The sequence below is a fragment of the Ctenopharyngodon idella genome, chromosome 3 (assembly GCF_019924925.1).
Source record: "Ctenopharyngodon idella isolate HZGC_01 chromosome 3, HZGC01, whole genome shotgun sequence".
In the NCBI taxonomy this organism is placed as follows: Eukaryota; Metazoa; Chordata; class Actinopteri; order Cypriniformes; family Xenocyprididae; genus Ctenopharyngodon; species Ctenopharyngodon idella.
The window spans coordinates 28,799,037-28,823,648 of record NC_067222.1 but is presented as its reverse complement, the minus strand read 5'-3'; the positions used below and the strand labels follow the sequence as shown (position 1 = coordinate 28,823,648).

At 37.3% G+C, this 24,612-nt stretch overlaps 1 protein-coding gene across 3 annotated transcripts; it reads left to right on the top strand.

The window, feature by feature from the left end:
• The first annotated feature begins 12,072 nt into the window (after positions 1–12,072).
• On the top strand, positions 12,073–24,518 carry LOC127509808 (uncharacterized). 3 transcript variants are annotated; one of them, XM_051888803.1, is made up of 17 exons: positions 12,073–12,157; positions 12,258–12,329; positions 12,436–12,576; positions 12,664–12,696; positions 13,005–13,040; positions 19,832–19,891; positions 19,994–20,044; positions 21,334–21,390; positions 21,473–21,526; positions 21,818–21,889; positions 22,575–22,724; positions 22,946–22,978; positions 23,065–23,121; positions 23,200–23,274; positions 23,890–23,940; positions 24,027–24,077; positions 24,174–24,518. In XM_051888803.1, the coding sequence occupies exons 1-17, from the start codon at positions 12,124–12,126 to the stop codon at positions 24,176–24,178; spliced, it is 1,032 nt and encodes a 343-aa protein (XP_051744763.1). In that variant the 5' UTR covers positions 12,073–12,123; the 3' UTR covers positions 24,179–24,518. The 3 variants fall into 3 exon arrangements, with proteins under 3 accessions (XP_051744763.1, XP_051744762.1, XP_051744764.1); XM_051888802.1 differs by having other exon boundaries at positions 21,331–21,390; XM_051888804.1 differs by lacking the exons at positions 22,946–22,978; positions 23,065–23,121 and having other exon boundaries at positions 21,331–21,390.
• Positions 24,519–24,612: the final 94 nt, after the last annotated feature.

Below are 24,612 nucleotides of genomic sequence, written 5' to 3'. Positions count from 1 at the left end.
TAAGAGTGGTAGATGCTCCTGTATGTTCTTGTATATGTGCATGAATAAGTGTGACATTTTTTTTCACACTTATTTTTGTGTGCAACCTAAATGTGCGAATCTCATTCTACAGAGTCATCTGCACAAATGCTGTCTGCACAACTTCCATTTCCATGTTTGCAATGCAAACAGAAATTAGTGCCAGGGATGAAGTAATCCTGCAGCGCAGGCCGGGAAAGAGTAGCCGGGCATCGAGGATGTTCGTCTGAGCGTCTGCTCCGATGTTTTTGTGGGCAGAATCGCCGTCTTGCTGCATGTACACAGACGCAGAGAGAAGCTTGTAAAAAGCGTGTTTTGACAAAAGCATTTGATTGCTATGTGAGCTTGTCTATGAAGAGCTATTTTGCAAGCTCATACGGACTTCTCTTTCTCTCGCATTCTCCGGGTTAATCTAGCATACACCTGTTTCTGTAAACTTGGCACGACCTTGAGTCTCAGGAGACATGTAGACTCAACACAGTTGAATATGTGTATAAACAGAGTAGTAAAGATTTCTTTGGTTTTGACTGGATCCACAGTAAAAACTACAGAAATCTTTAACCATGAAACTGGTTAGAAACATGAAACTATATCATCACTGGCACATGCAGCCACCCTCCGAGGAGGCCGTGGTCAGTGTCTTCAGAGGATGAATGTAACTAATATCTGCACTGAAAGGTATTTACGAGACTCTTTTTCACCGCCTTCCTCTTCTTTTTAAATATTTTCACACCCACTCTGTTTTCACCGACTGGTCATGCACGTTTTAATTCCAGTCTGTTTGGCTGCACATGCTGTGATAAAGGAAATCAACATCGTTATGTGGTCAGTAGTTTTTAAGGTGGGATGGAGGATTCCTGTGTGAAATGGGCATTGTCATACGACCGTCTGGCAGACAGATTGGCAGAAAAAAAAAGAAACGGGGATCAAAACAATGAAGAGATGATGGGATGGGAAGGGAAGGTATTGAGATATTGAACAAAGACAGGGCTATAAAGTGATCTGTGCTAACTGTCCTAACGTTTTTTTTGGGGGGAAATTTATAATTTTATTTTGCAAGCATGCATTAAGTTAAACAAAAGCGACGCTAAAGATACTTACGATGTTATAAAAAATTTATATTTCAAAATAATTGTTGTTCTATTACAGTTTCTATTCATCAAAGAATAAAAATTATCATTGTTTCCACAAAATATTAAGCAACACAACTGTTTTCAACATTGATAATAGTAAGAAATGTTTCATCAAACGATTCATCAAACGAGGGATCATGTGACACCAAAGACTGGAGTAATGATGCTGAAAATTCAGCTTTGCATCACAGGAATAAATTCTTAAGGCATATTACAATGGAAAATGGTTATTTTAAATTGTAAAAATATAATATTACTGTTTTTACTGTATTTTTGAGCAAATAAATGCAGCCTTTGTGAGTATAAGAGACTTATTTCAAAAAAGAAATTCTTAAAAATTAAAAAAAAATTACTTACCCCAAACTTTTGAACGGCACCGTACAGTGGGTACGGAAAGTATTCAGACCCCCTTAAATGTTTCACTCTTTGTTATATTGCAGCCATTTGCTAAAATCATTTAAGTTCTTTTTTTTTTTTCCTCATTAATGTACACACAGCACCCCATATTGACAGAAAAACACAGAATTGTTGACATTTTTGCAGATTTATTAAAAAAGAAAAACTGAAATATCACATGGTCCTAAGTATTCAGACCCTTTGCTGTGACACTCATATATTTAACTCAGGTGCTGTCCATTTCTTCTGATCATCCTTGAGATGGTTCTACACCTTCATTTGAGTCCAGCTGTGTTTGATTATACTGATTGGACTTGATTAGGAAAGCCACACACCTGTCTATATAAGACCTTACAGCTCACAGTGCATGTCAGAGCAAATGAGAATCATGAGGTCAAAGGAACTGCCTGAAGAGCTCAGAGACAGAATTGTGGCAAGGCACAGATCTGGCCAAGGTTACAAAAAAATTTCTGCTGCACTTAAGGTTCCTAAGAGCACAGTGGCCTCCATAATCCTTAAATGGAAGACGTTTGGGACGACCAGAACCCTTCCTAGAGCTGGCCGTCCGGCCAAACTGAGCTATCAGGGGAGAAGAGCCTTGGTGAGAGAGGTAAAGAAGAACCCAAAGATCACTGTGGCTGAGCTCCAGAGATGCAGTCGGGAGATGGGAGAAAGTTGTAGAAAGTCAACCATCACTGCAGCCCTCCACCAGTCGGGGCTTTATGGCAGAGTGGCCCGACGGAAGCCTCTCCTCAGTGCAAGACACATGAAAGCCCGCATGGAGTTTGCTAAAGATGGTGAGAAATAAGATTCTCTGGTCTGATGAGACCAAGATAGAACTTTTTGGCCTTAATTCTAAGCGGTATGTGTGGAGAAAACCAGGCACTGCTCATCACCTGTCCAATACAGTCCCAACAGTGAAGCATGGTGGTGGCAGCATCATGCTGTGGGGGTGTTTTTCAGTTGCAATCGAGGGAAAGATGAATGCGGCCAAGTACAGGGATATCCTGGACGAAAACCTTCTCCAGAGTGCTCAGGACCTCAGACTGGGCCGAAGGTTTACCTTCCAACAAGACAATGACCCTAAGCACACAGCTAAAATAAGGAAGGAGTGGCTTCACAACAACTCCGTGACTGTTCTTGAATGGCCCAACCAGAGCCCTGACATAAACCCAATTGAGCATCTCTGGAGAGACCTAAAAATGGCTGTCCACCAACGTTTACCATCCAACCTGACAGAACTGGAGAGGATCTGCAAGGAGGAATGGCAGAGGATCCCCAAATCCAGGTGTGAAAAACTTGTTGCATCTTTCCCAAAAAGACTCATGGCTGTATTAGATCAAAAGGGTGCTTCTACTAAATACTGAGCAAAGGGTCTGAATACTTAGGACCATGTGATATTTCAGTTTTTCTTTTTTAATAAATCTGCAAAAATGTCAACAATTCTGTGTTTTTCTGTCAATATGGGGTGCTGTGTATACATTAATGAGGAAAAAAGATGAACTTAAATGATTTTAGCAAATGGCTGCAATATAACAAAGAGTGAAAAATTTAAGGGGGTCTGAATACTTTCCGTACCCACTGTATATGACAGAAACTGAGACTCTGTGCATTTAAGAAAAAAAAATTATATTCATAATGAAAAAAAAAATGAAAAAAGTTTTAAACAGTGTGGAATTCTTTCTCGATAACTTAAAATAACACAATTTGCTTACTGTCTGTCCTTGACCTCTATCTCTCCCTTTCTTACCGTCTCATTTCTCTGTATATCTTGGACCAGGACAGGACTGTGCTTGTCTGCTTTTACTAAAGGCGTCTTGCTGTAGACTCTTGAGCAAATCTTTGACATGGAAGAATGCACCAACAATATTGTCCCAGTCTGACTGTGTCAGCAGGATACTGGAACGTAGGAATATTACTGGATAGAGAAATCCTACATTTTGTCTGTCTGTCTGTAGATAGATAGATAGATAGAACGATAGATAGATAGACAGACAGATAAATAGATAGATATCGTTCTATCTATCTATCGTTCTATCTATCATTGTATCTGTCGTTCTATCTATCTATCTGTCATTGTGTATATTCACTGCAATTTTCTTTTTAAACTGCACACTATAAAAAAACAACCAATAGTCTAAACAGTCTTCCAATGATAGCAAATCAAAATAATATTTGTTTTTTTTAGCTTTAGATTACACTGTATAAAACAATGTCTGAAAAATAAATTGAGAAATTATTTAGCTTCATTGGGCCCAAATCTTCAGATAAACTCACATTCACCGAATAATTTGACAAACAAGTAAAAACGACTTTATAAAGTTGGTATGAGGGACAGAGTGTAAAAAAATCAGCATGTTTCTGTGGTTCAGTGTGTGTTCCCACCGTTTATGTTACACTCTGTGGAGCGAAACGCTAACACAGCACCACCATCACAGGTGCAGGCAGAGTGACTGCCATACCTGTACATGGGCTGAAAACATGGAGCGCTGTGCACAGAAATACTAGGTGTGTGTGTGTGTAGAGTTACACTGCAGAAGTGTATTATGCAAAATGAGCATAGAAGACTGCTGCAGAGCAATAAAAGTGATAAACACTCGTAAGCTTTGTCATTTACACCAAAACACACACATTCTTACACATTCATGCGAAAGCCTTCACAGAGAATGAATCTGCCCGTGATTATTTATCTTCACCTTTTCTGTGGTGGTGGCACAGAGTCAAACTCCTGCGGGCCTCAAACTGTGTGTGAGGTATATTTAAAAATGGTAAATTCGCTTATTAATGGGTCTGACACCAGCTATCAGGTATTATCCTTTGGTACGGTATGTGTTCCAAACTTCTGGGTGGCTTGTGGTTAGTGTCTGGGTGTCCGTGTAAGTGGACAATAGAGCTCAAAGATTCCCAGCAACATCAGGCCTGTCTCACTCTACATCTATATTAGAGTTGTGTATATATAATCTCTGTAACTCCATTTGAATCTTCCTTTGTTTGTAACTTTAACAACGTAACAGTGATTTTATCATGATCAGCAGGCGTTTTAGTTTGTGCACTGAGTGCAATGAAATTATAGTTTCAATAAACTAGGTGACTGAAGATATGGCACACTAGTTGCGCACAAGCTTGCAGCACATTAGCGATGTTCCAATATCTAGGGTCTCATTTATAAATTGTTGCGCAGAAACCATCCTAAATTTGATCTTACGATCATTTCTCAGATGTGGGTACGTGTGATTCATGGAATGAATGTACACACAGAAAACAAGCGTACGCCTCTCTTTCAGATCTATAAATCGCAAATGATCTTGAACTTGCACACCGCTGAATGGTTTCAGTTCTCCGCGTTGTAAACGACACCTAATTAATGTCATTTGCATATAAAAGATCACCAGTCATCGTCCAAATCCTTTCATTTAGAATGACGAGCTGCAAGAAAAGCTTAGATTTCCAAAAACCTGCAGTAACCTGACAGGAAAAGTGTGTACGTCTACTCAGACCCTGACGTGGCTCTACGCACTTTTCCACGTCAAAGACCGTTTTTATAAATATGAGCGTTGGAGTGGATTTAAGTGTACGTACACTCTAAGATCAAATCTGTGCGTATGCACGCTTTATAAATGAGGCCCCTAGTGTCCGCAGGCAATGTGAGTTGAATGACACAATAATTTACAGGGATAGTCCACAAAATTTTGTTATTATTACTCAACCTCATGTTGTTCCAAACCTGTATGCATTATTTTTTTCTGCGGAACACAAAGAAAATGTTTTGAAGAATGTTGGTAACCAAACAGTTTAGTTTCCCATTGACTTCCATTGTATCAATGGAAAGTCAATGGGAACCAGAACAGTTTGTTTACTAACATTCTTCAAAACATTTTCTTTTATGTTCCACAGAACAAAGAAATTCATACAGGTTTGGTGTGAGTAAATATTGACAGGATTATCATTTTTGGGTGAACTATCCCTTTAGTAAGCAATTGTAAAATGGTTGGTTTTTAATTATTTATCTTTTTTTAATCAATATTGTTCAGTATTAAATTAATTGCATTTGTAATATTAACACATTTCCAATATTTCCATTGCTTTATCTATCATATTGGAATGTTTTCGCTTCTTTTTTTTTTTTTTTGCATTTTGGGATTGCATTGCATTGCTGCCTTTGGCCAAAGAAAGGTGTCTTAGGGGGCAGCACAAATTAAGTTTCATTGCTTTTTGGAACGGCCTTCGTGTCGGGACTGCTGTCTACATCTATTTAAAAAAGCCCATAAATAAATAAATAAATAAATGAACAATATTAAATGTCATTTATTAAAATGAAAGAGAATAATGTTACTGTGCAAAATTAACTGTGTGAAAGTGTTTTCCAGAGGGGAAAGCCAAGGTAATATTGTCCAAACAAACATATTGAGAGTTTAATGAGTATATTCATCATTCACCACTCTTCTCATATGAAGTCAGCACAAACACATGGACAAACAGACAGGACACTCCCACATAAACAGGTGTAAGATTGGAGATGGATGGATGGTGAAAAAGTCATTAGTCTAGTTCTATGCTGTTTTATGTGTGCATTCTGTCTGATGGGTGTCTGTCTGTGTTTGTACTGCTAAAGATTATAAAACAAATAGATTGTCGAGTAAAAAGGGTGAGTGGAAAGTGTGAATCGTGGCGACTGTGATTAACTCAGTATGTTCTATGTTCGCCGCAAGGTGGTTCTTCATGCATTTTGAAAACAAAAATACGTAAAAGAACGAATGCAGACAGAAAACGTCAAAAGTTGAAATAAACTGCTGATGACGTTGTGATGGAGGCTTTAAATTGCTGTTCAAATATGACTTCACTGGACTCTGGTCTCTGCCAGTGACTGTCCTCCCGTGAAAAACAAACTTTTATAAATGCTTAATGTGGAACCTTGCATCTCTACATCCTACACTGGTTTGTATTATTCCCCTTTTTATATTTACAAAGCTTCACTAGCAGGATATTTACACGATTTGTAATTAAAACAAAGTCGCACAAGTTTACAGAAAACTAACAGGCGGACCTGTCTGGACTTGAACTTGAACTTTCTAACCTTATCCACAACAAAGTGCCCCTGTCCTTCCTCCATTGGGCTTTTTTTTCATCACAGGACCTGGACTGTCTGTTCTCTCTCACACAGGTCTCAACCCTAAATATTTTAGACTAACTCATTAGACAAATGCCTGCTTAGAAAACAGAACAGTATGAAAGCCTATTTTTTTTTTCTGAATCTTTGCCAACAGGAGCTATACTGCAGTGATTCATGTGGTGTTTTCACTGCTATAAATCATGGCACTTGATTCTCAGTGTGAGGTGAAGCCCTGTCTTGAATGTCAGACCATGTGTTTAAGCAGACTGACCTAAACTGATCTTTGGGCCAATGCACGGACATCAATAAGTAAATTAGTAGCTCGTGTTTAGAGAGATCTCTAATGATGTGTGGACCTGTGAAAAATGTTCCACTGAGCACATATAAATCAAATATAAATCACTTTGTTCAGATTAATTTGAGATTTTAATATCCTGTTAATAATGGTATTAACAATACTTTTTTAATAATTATAATAATTTGTATTTATGTGATCTGTGTAGTGATGTGATATGTATTATTGTGATATTGTTTCATAAAATTATATATTACATATTTTTCAAAAATGACTGACTGACTGTACATGATCCCTTTTCAGATAGCTACCCAATATTCTTTGTTCAAATAAATATGTGGACATATGATATTGTTTTAGTTTAAATTATTTTAAATGTTACCTGTATATTATCTTAAAACTTTCACTAAGAAAAAAGGCCACTACACACTCTAAAAAAATGCTGGGTTAAAAACAACCCAAATTGGGTTGAAAATGGACAAACCCAGCAATTGGGTTGTTTTAACCCAGCGGTTGGGTTAAATGTTTTCCCAACCTGCTGGGCAGTTTTATTTAACCCAAATATTGTTTAAAAATTACTATATGGCTGGCTTAAAATGAACCCAAAATCAGACACATAATTATTTACTAGAGGCAACAATAATAATCAAAAGGTGAACATTTATTAATAAGCAATTCATTATTCATTAAACTTATTAATAAATGTTTATTTATTAAACATATTAATAAATGTTAATTTCCAACATACTTTGGGCTCATTTTAAGCAAGCAATACATTAATTGTTTAATTAAAACTACCCAGCAGGTTGGGCAAACATTTAACCCAACTGCTGTTAACCCAGGGTAGGGTAGCCCATTCGCTGGGTTAAAACAACCCAATTGCTGGGTTTGTCCATTTTCAACCCAAATTTGGTTGTTTTTAACCCAGCATTTTTAGAGTGCAGTGTACAAAACAATCAGCCTAAAAACAATATTACTGTAATATTGAAGTCCTTGAGGTAATTTCAATACAACCAATAATGAAAACATAAGATGGCTTTTAGTTATGCAGATGAGCAGATATACATCGCTGCCAATGTGCAATGGTCAGTATTAGGAAATGGTAAAACTTTATTTCAATGGTCAACTTTAGACATTTTACTAACTATTGCTATTTACTATTTACTAACTTTGCACCTACATGTCAACTGTCATTAGAGTATTAGTAGACTGTCTGATTATAAGTAACACTGCAACTACGTCAACTTATTCTACTAACCCGAACCCCGACACCTAACAGGCTACTAATACTGTAATGAGAGTTAGTTGATATGCAGTTGCAAAGTTACTTATAATTAGTAGAATGTCTAAAGTGGACCATCGAAATAAAGTGTAACCTAAGGAAATATGTGACCACCATAGGCGCCATCTATAGGGGCATATCACAACAAACATCTGGATGAAGCTGGCGGTCTTCTTCAGGCTTGGTAGAGCATGAGGAAAGGAGGTAAAATGGAATGAGGAGTGAGAGAAAGGGTAGGTGATTTGGTCAGGGGTGCCCAATAGCACAGCAGAGGGCAGGGCTGGTCAGAGGAAAGACAAGGGCTTCCAGAGAATAAATAAAGGCCAGGCGGCAGATTGACCAGTGGTGCTGCTTTCAACTGAGGCTGCTTGACTCTCACTTCACCTGCACTTCACCTGTGTGCATTTCTGGCTGTTCGCCGTCACCAAGTCTGTCTGTCAATCTGCAAACATGCTGGTCCGGGCGCTCCTACAGACCTCACTGGTCCTGTGGCTGGTACAGAACACAATACAAGGAGGTAAGTTAGATGTCTAGTCTTCTGAAGTGCTTTTTGAAGAAGTTTGAGGGACAGAGAAATGAGGAGAATTTTTGAATACAGGAGTGGGAAGAAAAGAAGAGTAGTGGTTTGGTATGATATTTTAGCACACATGGGGTCAAGTCATTGTAATTATGAATGAAAACAAAACCAGATTATCTTAAAATGGGATTAATTGTGATGGAAGAGAATCGGTATGGTATATAAATATGCATGAAAAGATCAAAGATTAAAATCATAAGAAATAAGGAATGACTACATTTCTTTCAACCAGTTAGAAATATACATTACAAATTTTTTTATAACAATATTACTGTATAATATATATTTTACTGTATAATTTAGAACTGCAATAGCATTCAGAAGAGGGGTTGGGGGAAATACTTATCTAATTAAACTTTAATACCCTTTTTTATTCATGTCTCACCCACTAATGTCATGATGTGTTATGTGGCAATGCAGGGTAGCTGAAATCAGTCTGCATACCATTCGAAACAAAATATTTAGACAAAAGAGTTGGATCACTGAACTAAAATTTCAGGGTTCAATTTATTGTGCTGCTAACACATATGTAAAAGGTATATTATAAAACTTTCAAAATTAGGGTTATTCAAATGTTTAAATTATTCAATTAAACACCATGTAAAATTTTTGCATATACTACTAATACACTATTTGATTAACTAGACGTACAAATTTTAGGTATAGCATAGGTTAGTTTAATCCTTTTCCCCATATAATATTGTCAGCCCTTTGGTGATTATGACATGAAAACACTTCACTGAGGTGTGGTGAGAGTTACTAGTGAATCAAGCGCTAAAGTGTGCTGCTTTTCTTTCTCTAGCTGATGCCAGGGAGGAAAGAACCAAACAATGAGAAAAGTAACTGTGTGTGACTGATCTTTTAATCACAGCTTGACTTGCTGTCCATATCTGATGCAAGCTGTATTACATAGCTGAAAATCATGATTTCTTGTTGTCTGAAGTAGTCAGTGTCAATTCTGTTATTGTCAAACTCTGTTACCAAGGTAGAGTAACAGTGCTGACAGTATGTAACAGAACTGACAGTCACACACAGAGAAACGCACACTCCCGCTCTCTCCCTCTCTCTCACACTCACATATATGACTGTCAGCACTGTTACTCAACCTTGGTAACAGAGTTTGACAGTAACAGAATTGACACTGACTAATTTGAAAGCCAACAAGAAATCATGATCAGCATGACACTGGTTATATGATTTCATCAAATGTTGAGCCAACAGTCACGGATGTTTGTACGTCAGACTAAAAGGTGTCTAGAAAATTACGTAATAAAATGCCCACAACAACTGTATGTTAAATTTCTGAAAGCTCTGACAAATGGAGAAAAACACCTCTGTAAGTGAGTCAAGGCTTGACGTGTCTGAGTTTGCCTGGATCCGCTCCAGCCTCCATAACCTTGACCGCATCTTGAACACTCGTATTTCATGTCTGAAGATCAAAACCCTGGGCCTGCAGGTGACGGCGGTGGTCAAAATTTGTCGACCTTCTGTCAGTGCTGACTTCATACGACTGATGCACAGTCAGTCCATTTTGTCCTATAGTGTTTGAGCATCAATAGAGGCCTGTGCCAAAAATGTGGAGATGGTGGAAATTCACACTGCTAAACTCTTGTGTCAGATGGCACAGTTTCTCAACCATGGAAAGTTTATAGGCTGATTCTAAGAATTCAAACAGGAGTCTCAAAGAGACACATATCATGTGTGTCAGGAAGTGCCAAAATCTATTTGACCAACCTTTTTTTTAGACCTGCCACTGCTTTATGACCTTCACGACCCCTGCCCCTAAAAAGCGTATTGCGGTACTACAATAATGTTATCAGATTGTAATACATCGGCAGATTAGGCACACTGACATCATATTCATGTGCCACAAATACGTATTTGCCTAGTATTCAAAGGTTTGCCAGAAAACAAGGTATCATCATGGTAAATGTCCAAAAAATATGGTATTCTATGGTTATTCTTTATTTCCATATTTTAGGCTGAATGCATTGACAGTTTTTATTGCCCTTGTTTTAAAGGAGTTAGGCCACAGAATGGAGCCCTGGGAAGATTAGCGAGTCGAGGTATGTTGCACTTTTTCATTTCTGTATATGTGGTGTATCTGTGAGATATTACAGAGGGTTAAAGGTCAGAACATTTCATCAGATAATACCTTCTATCTTTTCTCTGTAGGTCCTGGTATCGGTGCAAAGACCGGAGGCAAGTCTGTCTGCCTATATCTGATGGATGCTGTTGAATCCAATTAGCAATTTGCTTATCTCAGTGCAACAGTTATCTTATCTTACATTCTTTCATTTCTGTACTTCCCTTTGTCCAGTGGCTGGTATTCTCGGAGCCCGTGGCTATGGGGCGGGCAAGCCGGGAAAGACAGGTGGTAAGTCCATCAACCTCTAAACAAGCTGAGATAAAAATAAGAACAACAATCAATAAATAAAGGTTTATAATTAACATTTGAGTAAAACATGCCAAAATACACACAGGGGTGCCAATAAGACAATTTACTAGGGTGTTTATTTATATACAGTGATTGTTAGTCTTTTGGATTCTATCAAATGGATCATCTAATGCTGTTTTTTCCCCTCCCAAAACAGCTGGCCGTTATCTTGGAGGTGAATTTATCTATTCTTCACTTTTATTTTGTGCACACTACCATTCAAAATTTGAGGTTGGTAGACTTTTTAAAGTCCCTGTAAAGCAATATTAAAATATGTGCTCTAAGTTTGTCACACCACAAAAAATGTGTTAATAACCACCCAGCCAAACTTGAATGATTAAAAAAAAAAAAAAAAAAAAAAAGTAAATTAAATAAGTTATCAAAATCTTTGAAAAATAAGCAGTTTTCTCTGCGCTGGGGGCATGTCCGCTATCGGCGCTGAAACCACACCCACTCCCGAGAAAGATGCCGTCTCTCTCAACTTGCTTAATGAGTCAAACATACTGATGCATATAAACAAAAGAATCACGTTAGAGGGTTGCAAAATTGAGTAGAGTTACTCTGGACTACCTACTAATTATGATATAAGCACACAAGTGCTTAAATCCACGTTTTTGGCGGGGTTTTTAGTGAAATTCGCATTCCAGGGGCTAAATATTATGTTATTTGGGGTCGCTTCAACACGCGGCAACAGTGTTAAAGTAGTCTCAGTACTGGCAGGAAATGTAAGTAGGGGAAGAGTGCTCTCTTCCTCTCATTACCCACAACTGAGGTGCCACCTATAACCTCCGAACACTCCCCAGGCACCACAGCAAAAATGGCTGCCCACAGCTCCGGGTGTGAAATGGGTGAAATGCAGAGCACAAATTTCGAGTATGGGACACACGTCACTTTACAAACATTTGAATGGTAGTGTAAAATGCATGCAAGCATGTGTGTGTGCTGTGTTATTATGTGCATAAGAGCTCAGTGTGTGTGTAGTATGTGTAATGATAATGGTATCTGTTAGGGGCAGCATACAGACCCACTGCGATTAGAGGAGGCCTGAAACAAGGATATGGAACACTCGGTTATGGAGGAGGTAAAACTGTCATTCCTAAATAACTATAATGGGCAGTTATAATTTTTTTACATCTGATGGATTTATTATTGCATTCATCACCATGGTCCTACTATTTTGGTCTAAGCCGCAAACCTTGGAACTGGACTCGGAACCGGCCTCGGAACTGGCCTTGGGGGTGCTGGGCTGGGACTCGGAACAGGGTATGGCCTAGGCAATGGGCTGGGAGCAGCCTTGGGATATCCAACAGGGAAGCTTGGAGGAAGAGGTGAGAGCTGCTCATTTGCTTTGCATTCAGGATACATAATTACTCTTACAGCAGACTTATAAACTGTTTAATTTTGACATATTCTAGGTTATACCAGTAATGGCTATGGAGCACAGATTGGTGAGTGTGCGCACCATTACGACCTGAAACCATTACACATTATATGACACATTCCAGTTTAATGCCATCTCTGTCCGACTCGAAGGTTGCGTAGCAGATTAGATCTGATCTAAGCAATCAATCACAATTTGACCTTGCACTGTGATTAAAATCTTTCACACGCAGTGATATATGCTGTCCATTTGGCATGATTAGGTGTCATTTTTGATGAAGTTGTGTAGGAGTGGGAGTTTATGTGTCAACTTCCACTAAAGAGGCATTTATTTCTTCTTACTGTAACCTTGACATCTCTCTTGTCTTGCTGCCAGGTTATGGTGCAGGAGGATACCCCGGCGCTGGACGCGGTATGTAAACTCTCCCTGTTGAAGCATTATGAAAATGTGTGCGTTTAAACTCAGGGGTCTGTTTCGCTGTACAGACCCATGAGGCTGCTACAGCAAGTGACCAACTTTATCCACTTTATTTCAGGAAGCGGTTGGATCATTTTGTTCAAATAATATTTTCTTTATTTCAGATTACTGCAGTAATGAAACTCTAGTGATAAAGTGAATATTTGTCACCAGATGGAAGATGATTTTTTTTCACTCATAGTATAGCAGTATTTAGTAGTAATTTAGGTGCACCAAATTTGTGTTTATTTAGACCCTTGTGGCATTTCATAGCTAAGTATTTATAAGACGTACTGTGTTATTATGCAATTTTAGGGTGTTTTGAAGGGGGACATTTAACCCCTTATTGTAGGGGTACGAAAGTCAATCTTTTGATTAATTCAACAGTTACTGTAAAACTATTGATTTAATTTGCTACATTCAAAAAATATGACATATTAGATCAACTTATTTCAAATGTGATATTTTGACATTGCATGTTATGACCTCATTGATCAAATAAATAGGTATTAAATACAAATTAAAGTAAATAAATATTACTTTTACTAGTACCCTTTAATAAGCTGTTGGCCTTAATTTTTAAATGCTAAATGAAGTATTTTAGTTTTTTGACTGCAGTACCTCTATGTGCCACTGATTGGCGCTCCAAACCGGTAAAATCTACTGACCCAGCTGACCCCTTGCATCGCGTTTGTCTACACTTAAAGGGATAGTTCACCCAAAAATAATAATTCTGTAATAATTTACTCACCCTCAGGTTGTTCCAAACCTGTATAAATTTCTTTGTTCTGTTGAACACAAAGGAAGATATTTTGAACTGAACAGTTCTGGGGCACTATTGACTTCCATAGTATTTTTTTTCTTCTACTATGGAAGTCAATGGTGCCCCAAAGCAGCCTGCTTACAAACATTCTTTAAACTATCTTCCTTTGTGTTCAACAGAACAAAGAAATTTATACAGGTTTGGAACAACCTGAGGGTGAGTATATGATGACAGAATTTTCATTTTTGGGTGAACTATCCCTTTAATTGTTTTCAGAATTATTTATATAGCCTACTTTTATCATCGTTTTACTATATGTTTGCATGCATACCCAAGCTCTCAAAAGTAATTTTAGTGTAGGTGGATGTGAATGGTTGTTTCTTTATATGCACATCGTATTTGTTATGGGTGCAGTCGGTTTGTAAGTGTTGTGTGTGCTTAGTTTGAATGTTTACCCTAAGCAAACATTGCTATGACAAGTATTGCTGGATAATTTGATCCACTTTCTTGTCTTTGTTTGTTGTTTAATTCTAGTCATCTTTAATGTGTGTGCTTAGCATCTGTAATGAGCAAAGCTTAATCAGATTTTTATGATATGGCACAGGAGGAGCAGGTGTTTCTGCTGGTCAAGGTGTGAGAAGCAAATTGAGAGGCAAATTGTTGGGTGTTTTTCAGTATCTGACACTTTAATTATTGTTGTAATGTACATGCTTTTACTGTAGCACAAATGTCAGAGAACAAAAATGCTCATCCCCTTCCAGCTGTTTCAAAGCTGTGAAACTGACAGTAACAGAATGATTTTGTGATCTTCAGGATATGGTGTAGCGGTTGGCACACCCACAGAGCAAGGCTCAAACCCATTAAAACTGGGTAAACCCTCCAATCGTGAGTTCCTAACTCATTCTTGCATTTCTTTCAGGGATAATTAATTCCTGTTCACAGAAAATTTTATCTGTTTTGTAATGAGGAGATTCGTCTTCAAACGCATTGTTTTATTGTCCCTTCATGCTCATTTACTCTTGTAGGCTATCTTGGCTTGTTGTGTTGTTGACGTTTGAGTTTGTTTGGGCCTGACTACACTGTCTGTGCTGCTATTGTTGAAGGTTTAGGAAGTGATAGAGCATAAAAAGGACTCAAACCAGTGAATCATCTAGATCAGAGGTCTTCGGCTCTGCTCCTGGAGACACACTGTCCTGCAGAGTTTAGCTCCAACCAGTCAAACACACCTGAACCAGCTAATCAAGGTCTTCAGGACTGCTTAACAAAAACAGGCAGGTGTGTTGAAGCAGGTTGGAAATAAACTTTGCAGGACAGTGGGTCTGACCTAGATTCTCAGGTTCAGGTTTTAGTTTTAAAGTTCAGTTTATTTGTCCAGCTTGCAGAGGGCATATTATTTTGCCTAAGCAAAAACATTTGGAGGAAACATTACGGAACAGAGATATTTGAATCGGCAGGTACTGAAGGCCAGGCCTGAATCAAAAGCTTTCCATTTATATATATTGCTCTCACTTGGTTGTTCCACCCTCTGGATAAAACAGTTTCAGATATAGGACCAGACAAGACAAGTGCTGAACATTGTAAAAACTGATATGATCAAGAAGTCATGACAACATAACTTAAGCAATTTCAACTTTTTATAATTTATACAAGATTTATTCAACTCAATTTTTCCAAGTAGTTTTAATGTAATTTATGTTGAAATTATTTATTCACCCAATTTGATTATTCTTCAAACTCTAAGGCTGCAACTGAACTTACGTTTTAAAGTGGAAACAGGTGGAAATTCTTTATTATTCTTATTAGCCGTACAGACAGATTTGGATGTCAGAAAACTTGTGTTCTTGTGAAAATTTTTATGATTTGCTTTATTTGAAAAGGCCCATATATACCACTTATAGAGTATTTTACATAAATACAGAATTTTTTTGGTATCCAAATAGAAAAAGTAAAAAATACAGAGATATGATTTTGTTTGGCCATATCGCCCAGCCCTGTAATGTATTTAACTAACGTAAAGTGTTATAATTAAATTGATAACAAATACCAGTTTGCAACATCAAGGAGCATAACATACTGTTTTTGTATAGCTATTATGGCAAAACTAAGGTTGATTAGACCTAGAAAGCAGGATTGTACAGTTCTGTTGTTGTTGTTGTGTGTTGTGTATGCGCGAGAGTTTCTGTTGTGTTATTCCATCGCTCCGTTCTGTCTCTTATCTCGCGGCCATGACACAATAGAGATATACTGTTGTATGTAGTGATCTTTGTCAAATCAAGAATCAACAGTGTTGTGGGTAACGCATTAAAAGTAACGCGAGTTATGTAATCAGATTACTTTTTTCATGTAACTAGTAAAGTAACACATTACAACAAAATATCTGAGTTACTTTTTCAAATAAATAACGCACGTTACTTTGTTTTCCCATTCACTGGCTGACAGCTCTCCTGTCTCCGTGTTGAGAGAAATCGGGAGTAAGTGCAGAGGCGTTGTGTGCGCTGTGTCAACATGATGGTTATTCTAGACTAGTTCTAGACTAAATGTGAGCATACATTTACTCATTTACTTCTTCTCCTGTGTCCTATTCTTCTGTAATCCAAAATGGCAGCTCAGCTGAAAGGCTTGTTTGTTTGAACTGCGCCTTCTACTGTACAGGCGTGAATTTGCATTTCCTTCAGCATGAGGCTTATTCATTTCACTTTAGGTGTGAAAGGGCCTTTACATTTGCCAAAACTAGAACTTTTTTGTAATTATAAAAACAAACAGCCCAGTCCAGCCCAGATAAAAAAAGTAACGCAAAAGCAACGTAACGCATTACTTTCCATAAAAAGTAACTAACGCAATTGGTTACTTTTTAGGGAGTAACACAATATTGTAATGCATTACTTTTAAAAGTAACTTATATGCAACTTTGCATAGTGTTTGAAAAATCTGAAATCTGCTTCAATACTCGATCGTGGTCGGGTTAACACTCTAATAAGTGCAGTTTGTAATTATGTTGCTTTTTTATCTTTCTCACCCTTGAAATCATTGCTTCCCGCTGATATGTCTGTATTCACAGGTGTTGGGCCTACAGGTGGCCAGCCCGTGTCACAAGGAGAGAGGGCCAATGGTAAACCTCAGTACTTCCATGTGTGACTTTCATGCTTTTTAAAGCATTTTGAATCTGCTGTTCTGAATTTTTGTTTATAGTATTTAAGCCATTTACACTGCATGATACACTGATGACCCTAATGTGACATGCAATCCCATGAAAATAAGCAAAAATTATTGCTTTCTGTTACCTCACTATACATGCCTATCCTAAAATGTGTTGATTTCTCTCCTGCAGAGTCCCATCTCTTATGCTCTTGCATCATTGGCAGCTGCTGTGTTGATAGTGTCTTGTTAGTGAATGTTAACTGGTCTTGTGATGTTTAGGTTATGGTCACGGAGGGGTCCCTAATGGACAGGGTGCTATAACCAATGGTAAACCTTAACCCAGATGTATGTGTGAATTGGTTTTTGCATGATATTAATTACTGTAGCGTCTCTGTTTTAATATGATAGTTGTAGTATATGGTCAATTATGTACAATATAGTTTATATATACCGGTCAAGCAAGGATAAAGTTTGAGTAGTTTTGGGAGTTTTGTCTGTGGGACTGGTACATAGTAACTGTAGCTGCGGTCCATAGGTTTCCCCTCAAGACCTGGAGTGAACAATGGAATGAGGGCTCAAATTAAGGGTAAACACACTCCATCAGCTTATAGCTTGTTGATTTACCTCAATTATTGGCAATGAAAACACATCAGATTTTAGGACATTTATAATATTTTGTTTTTAAAATCTTCTCTTTGTGCCCAACCTTCAAATGTTTAGGGTCGGTAAAAAATTTTTTTTAAAGTCTCTTATGTTCACCAAGGCATATTCAGCATTTATTTGATCAAAATGCAGTAAAAAAGTAATGTTGTGAAGTATTATTTCAATTTAAAAATTACTCTTTTCTGTGGTAATATCAGAAATCATTCTGATATGATGATTTGATGAAATATTTCTTATTATTTTCAATGTTGAAAACAGCTGCTTAAAGGATTAGTTCACTTCTGAATGAAAATTTGCTGATAATTTACTCACCCCCATGTCATCCAAGATGTTCATGTCTTTTTTTTCTTCAGTCGAAAAGAAAGGTTTTTGATGAAAACATTCCAGAATTATTCTCCTTATAGTGGACTTCAATGGCCTCCAAACGGTTGAAGGCGCCTTCTAAGTGCCTCCGCCAAAACCTCATTTCTGTATTCTTCAAAACGCTTACGCTGTATGTCCTACGCCTTCCCTATTCAACTTACGGAACGAACGCAGCGCCAGTTACATTTTTTCCGTAAGTAGAATAGGGAAGGTGTAGGACATACAGCTTAAGCATTTTGGAGAATGCGAAATGCGGTTTTGGCGGAGGGACTTAGAAGGCGAGCGTTTGTTTATATAAAACATATACAGTTGTATTTTTCGTTAGATAAGACCCTTATTCCTCGTCTGGTATCGTTTAAAGCCCTTTAAAGCTGCACTGAAACTGTAATTTTGACCTTCAACCGTTTGGAGGCCATTGAAGTCCACTATAAGGAGAATCTTTTCGACTGAAGAAAGAAAGACATGAACATCTTGGATGACATGGGGGTGAATAAATTATCAGGAAAAGTTTATTTGAAAGTGGACTAATCCTTTAATATTTTTGTTAAAACCGTGATGTTTTTTTATAAGTATTCCTCGAAGAATAGAGTTCAAAAACAAAATTTTTTTTAAATAGAATTTTTTTTAACAATAAAAATGTCTTTACTGTCACTCTCGGATCAACTTATGTCTTTACTAAATAAAATTATTCAGTTTCTATTTATTAAAAAAAAAAAAAAAAAAAATCAAAACATAAAACTTTTCTGAGCCAAAACTTTTGAACGGTAGTGTAGATGTCTATGGATTAAATTATCAATATAAGATCCTGTACTTTATGTAGGTAACTACTGTTGTAATCTGTAGGCTATGGTCCAGCAGCAGATATGATTAATGGACAAGGAACTATAAACAATGGTAAAGCCTTCACTGTATTTGTCAATAAAGCAATTTTTGTATCGCCTGAGTGGCATAGAAACTCTCTGTTTGGTGGTATACACACCACAAACAGAGTATCTGTAAGTAATTGGTTAAAAGTTCCTGTAAAAAATACGTTTACCATGCGCATTGGGGAGGGAGAGGGAAAGCCAATGCATGCTAAAACACTGTTTTTAAAGCATAATGCATTGATGATGGGAACTATGTTGGACTCTCAGTGTTGAGATAAACCACTGTTGTGATACAATACAGGACCAGTTTTGCCCAGCAGACAGGGTACCAAACCATCCAATAAGGGTAAACGTCTTCCTTATTAAAATGTCACAGGTTTATGGCCGAATGCATGTCACGAGGTGGTGTTTTCCCCAGTCTAAAATCAATACAGTACCCCAGTCGCCATCAAATGAAACATATATTTGACCTATGACAAATTAGAGTGCTAGTGGACTAACACTGGACACTGGACTCATTTTCCAGTGGATTGTGGACTGGAAAATTCACCCCTCATCATGGACTCACTGCAGCTGCAGGTCTATGAATAAGTGCTTTTCTCCAGCACAGCTGTTCAGAAGGGTTTATGTATGTGTGTGCTGGACTAATGCCTCATCTGTTTCTTGGGGCTGTTCTCTTTTCTGTTCCTTTTTCTTTTTATATGCTTCACCTGAGCCTTTATCTTTATATCTACCTCTCTACTGATGTGTATCCAATGCATGCTGCATTATTTTTCTCCCACAGGCCACATATATGGACTAGTCACGCTGTAAAGTATATTGCATGATTACTCTGACCCACAGGCCCCTGAATGGTCACAGGATTATGTGACAACCATGATTTTTTATTAAAATAAAAAAAATAAAATAAACCTAGTAGCCAGAGTTTCACAGTAATCATGTTTTGTTCATAGGGTACGGCCTTGGTGCTGCTGGCTATCTTGGAGCTGGTTATTCTGACGGTTATGGAGCAGGTATGTAGAAATTGTAAAATATTGTTTCTTTTGCAGAAATATATGTTATAGTATATTCATATTTTGGTAACGGTTAACTTATTTACTTTATTGCTGATGCAGGTCTTGGGGTAGGTGGATATCCACAGGGATTTCGACCGGGAAAGCAAATTGGTGAGTGATGTGTATTTCGTCATTAAATAGAGGAGACTGGGGCTAGTTGTCACATTGGGAAGTTGCCACAAGGGCTAGCTAAATAAATACACATTAAAATGATCAAAAGTGAAGGTAAAGATGTGTAATGTTACAAGAGATTTCAATTTCAAATAAATGCTGTTCTTTTGAACTTTCTATTCATCAGAATCCTGAAAAAAATCATGCATTTCCACATAAAAATATTAAGCAGCACAACTTTTTTCAACATTGATAATAATAAATGTTTCTTGAGTATCAAATCAGCATATTAGAATGATTTCTGAAGGATCATGTGACGCTGAAGACTGGAGTAATGATGCTGAGAATTCAGCGTTGCCATCACAGGAATAAATTACATCTTAATATATTCAAATAAAAACAGTTATTTTAAATTGTAATAATATTTCACAATATTACTATTAATTTTACTGTATTTTTGATCAAATAAATGCAGCCTTGGTGAGCATAAAGACTTCTTTCAAAAACAATAAACAATCTTACAGACCCCAGAATTATTAACAGTAGTGCATGATGGATTCTAACACCTAGCTGAAATACAAATTTTTGTTTTTATGATCATTTTTGTGAATTCTGTCCTCTACACTAAAATTCCAATATCATGTTATTTTTTTTTTCTATAAACAGCTCATGTCACATATGTATTGGGGCGAGTTGCCACTTCAATGTCACCTTTACATTTTTATGCTTTCATGGATGGTTTTACATTTCATAATTACCCTGTTTAAAATTTTCGGTAGGCTTCCATTTGTGACAACTTGTATGCACTCTATAATGCCCTAAAATATTTACAGTAGTAAAAAAAAAAGTGACAACTACTCTAGGTCTTTTCCCCTTTACATATACAGTTTAAATAACGTCCAAGTGTTTCTTCTGATAACTATTCTTGTCTCTGTTAGTACTCAAGTGAAACCATTTGTAATATCAAATAGTGGTGCACTGATGCATTAAGCACATGGAGTGGTCTGATCATCAGGCTGCTGGTTCAGCACAAAGCCAAGAGCTGCTCTAGAGGCAAATTGCTCCTCTAAGACCTTTGCGTTGGGTGCTTGCAGAAACATGTGCATGCTTGTTTGTGCAAGACTCACCCAAAATTTCACACTCTGTTATGCTAATTTTTTCCGAATCATCTTGGTTACAGAGTGGTTGACCATGAATAAGAAAACACAGAGGTGCTTCCTGTGTTACTTTAACATATCACAGTTGTTTTCCAGCACTGAGAGTTGAGTTGAATATTGTCTTCTCAGCAGGCTACAACAATGGATATGGCAGTGAGGTTTATGGCACAGCAGACGGTTACGGGACAGGTGAGACTGGATTGTTATGATGGACCATGTCCTAACATATAGGCATAATTATAATTGAGTGACAATTATAATTATGTTACAGGACCTGTCTACCCATCAGTGTTATCTGATAATGTTGGCCTGAACGGTGTAGCTGGTAAGGCTGAAGGTTATGAGTGTAACCAACAACATCGCATTCACACTGAAGAGAGATACAAAACACCTGCAATAATGTCAACACATCATCCAGCGTTTAATTTTTTTATCTGAACTGCAATAGTAGATGTTGTCTTTGCAAATGTTTTTTATAATATGGTAATCTGATCAAGACTGCGATTTGCTACTAGAATAGTGCTAGCAGGAATGGTAAAGCAAGTGTCTTTGCCTGCCTTAACTAGAAGCAGCATCCTTTGCATGAGAAGTGAACTGTCAATGTCTTCTCCTGCAGGTACTGGAGCTGGAGGTCCAGGGCTGTTAATGAACCCCAGCATGGGTGCTGATGCCAAGTCTAGAAAATACGGTAAGAAAAAGACAACTGAAGGGTCCAAAATTGACACTCAACAAATGTGAATAAAAATTAACTTTGGCAATTAAACAAAATTTAAAATGAGATTTGTTCAATTTAAAATACTTACACTATCATTCATAAGTTCAGGGTCGGTAAGATGTTTCTTATGCTCACCAAGGCTGCATTTATTTGATCAAAAATTAAATAGTACGGTAATATTGTGAAATAATATTACAATATAAAATAACTGTTAATATATTTTAAAATATAATTTATTCCTGTGATGGTAAAGCTGAATGCTTTTTAGTCTTCAGTGCCACATCATTCTAATATGCTGATTTGCTGCTCAAGAAACATTTCTTATTATTATCAATGTTGAAAACAGTTGTGCTGCTTCATAGTTTTGTGAACAATGTGGTACATTTTTTCAGGATTCTTAAATGAATAGATCAAAAGAACAGCATAAATGTAATGTGTCCTTGCTTAATAAAAGTGTTCTTTTTTTTTTTTTTAATCCTACAGACCCCAAATTTTGAACCGTAGTGTGTGTATATATATATATATATAAAATTTCTGAATCTTTCCAGCTCTTTTGATCAGTGTTCAGTCATGCTAATGTTCGCATATTGTTTTTTGTCTGGATATGTCTTAGCGTTTGTGGTTGCTTGATCCTGTCATACCTCTGATTTGTCTAAAGGGGCTGGTGGAGTTCTTGGAGCTGCCGGATCCTTGCCTTACGGAGGCCAGCCTGTGGTCTCAGCTGGACTTGGCCCTCAAGGCAAGAATGGTGGATATGGTGGAGCTACATATGGAGGAATACCAACCCTTGGGCCAGACGCTGGTTTGGGTACGTGCATTGCACACATTTGTTATTCAAATGCAACATGCAAATCCAGGCTTTCCTGATGCTTTGCCTGAGGATTTGACTTGAATGTGAAAGTCCCGTGTGAGAAAAAGAAAGAAGAAGATTTAAACAACATAATAAAGTATATGAATAAACCAAATATGATCATTAAGATCAGATAACTATATATAAAACAGAAAGTAAAGATGGTCTGTCTCTATTAGGTGGTACAGGTGGAGCAATGGAGCCTTTAGCAGGTAACATTGAGGAGTTTTAGCAAATATATTTGTAATATTTCATACCTAAGTCACTCTTTCTTGATAACAAATTGCTGCTGGCACAGGTGGAGCTGTAGGCCAGATTCCTTACAGCGCACCAGTCATTTCAGCTGGGATTGATGGTAAGTTGGTAAGAAAAAAGAGAGAAAGAGAACTGGACTGTCTGATTGTGATACAGGTGTTCATGTGTTTACCCGCAGGTGATGCTGGTTATCCTTTTGGTGCTGAGCAGCTCAGTCTGGGCGCTGATGGTTCAAAGACGGCTGCCAAATATGGTGAGAATATGACCATTTTTGTTTAATCCATATATAATATTAAGATCAATAAAAATGTTTCTTAAGCTTTAGGTGACTGTTAGTATTGCGTTATTAATAACTTGGAGAATTGTAGTAACTCAGATTTGCTCAATAAAAATTGTTTACCTGTATGGATCCATTATTATATGACCACTAGGGATTCATCAATTAATTGCTATAATGATAATTACTTTCATATTATGGCTGATAACCGGTCAATGGCCGATATTAAAACCGTGTGCCATTTTATCTGAATAAATTAAATAAAGAAAGAAATAAAACACTAAAATCAGGTTTTAAATGTAAATTTAGGCATCTAAAAAATAATGTACAGAATGAAAAATGGACATTCATATTGAGATTTCCTAAATATTAGCTTTAAGCGAGTGTTATGTGACAGCAATAGTAATTTAAATGTAAAAATTTAATTTAATATGCTACCGTTCATAATCATCAATATAGACTGATAACTGACCACCTGTCTGCGTTCTTGTCTTGATCATTTCTCCACTAACATGTTAATAGCTAGCAGACATTGACTAAATACATAAAAGCCTTTGACTAATAGCGAATGTGATGACTGATCATTTCTAGGCACAGGCTATGCAGCAGCGCTAAGTACTGGTGGTCAAGGTTCTTATGGTGGTGAGTACAGAAACCATTTCAGTTAAACCAACAAGTTTACAGATCTAACGCGGTTAGTTTCACTTTGTTTAATCTTTCTTCTATAGGACAGAAGGATGGAAGCAAGCTTAGTGGCATTTATGGGAATGGGTACAAAGGTAGATGATATATTAGAAGATCTATGTTCTTAACTCAGTATATTGTGTCTTCTATCCTTTCTAATTTATCACTTCTCATCCTCTCTTTCTTTTTAGGTTGATTTCCAGGGCCATGCTGTTAACCTCGTCAGTGTTTTTTGGCCCCCTTTCCCCTAGTGTTCCTCGCAGTTTTGTGACGTGTTTTGGTCTGCCATATTGTTTTAGCCTTACTTTTGTGCCCATTTGTGTGGGCATGTGTGTTTTGTGTGTATGTGTGGTTTTGATGTCTATTGTAATGTGCCTTGATGTTTGTGGATGTTCCCCCAGTCTGTTTATTTGTCTTGTCCAGTGGAGTGTTTCATGTCCTTTTGTGTCTCTGTATCTAACTAAAACATGCTAAGCACTTCATTGGCTGTTACTTTAATTCTTATGAAACACTAAATATTCCACCTTCTAATCTGACTCCCTAGTGTTTGTTTGACAACCATGTGATCATTGAGGATGTCATAAAAAACCTGCCCAATGGTGGTGATGATGGGGTTTGAATCTGCGCTAT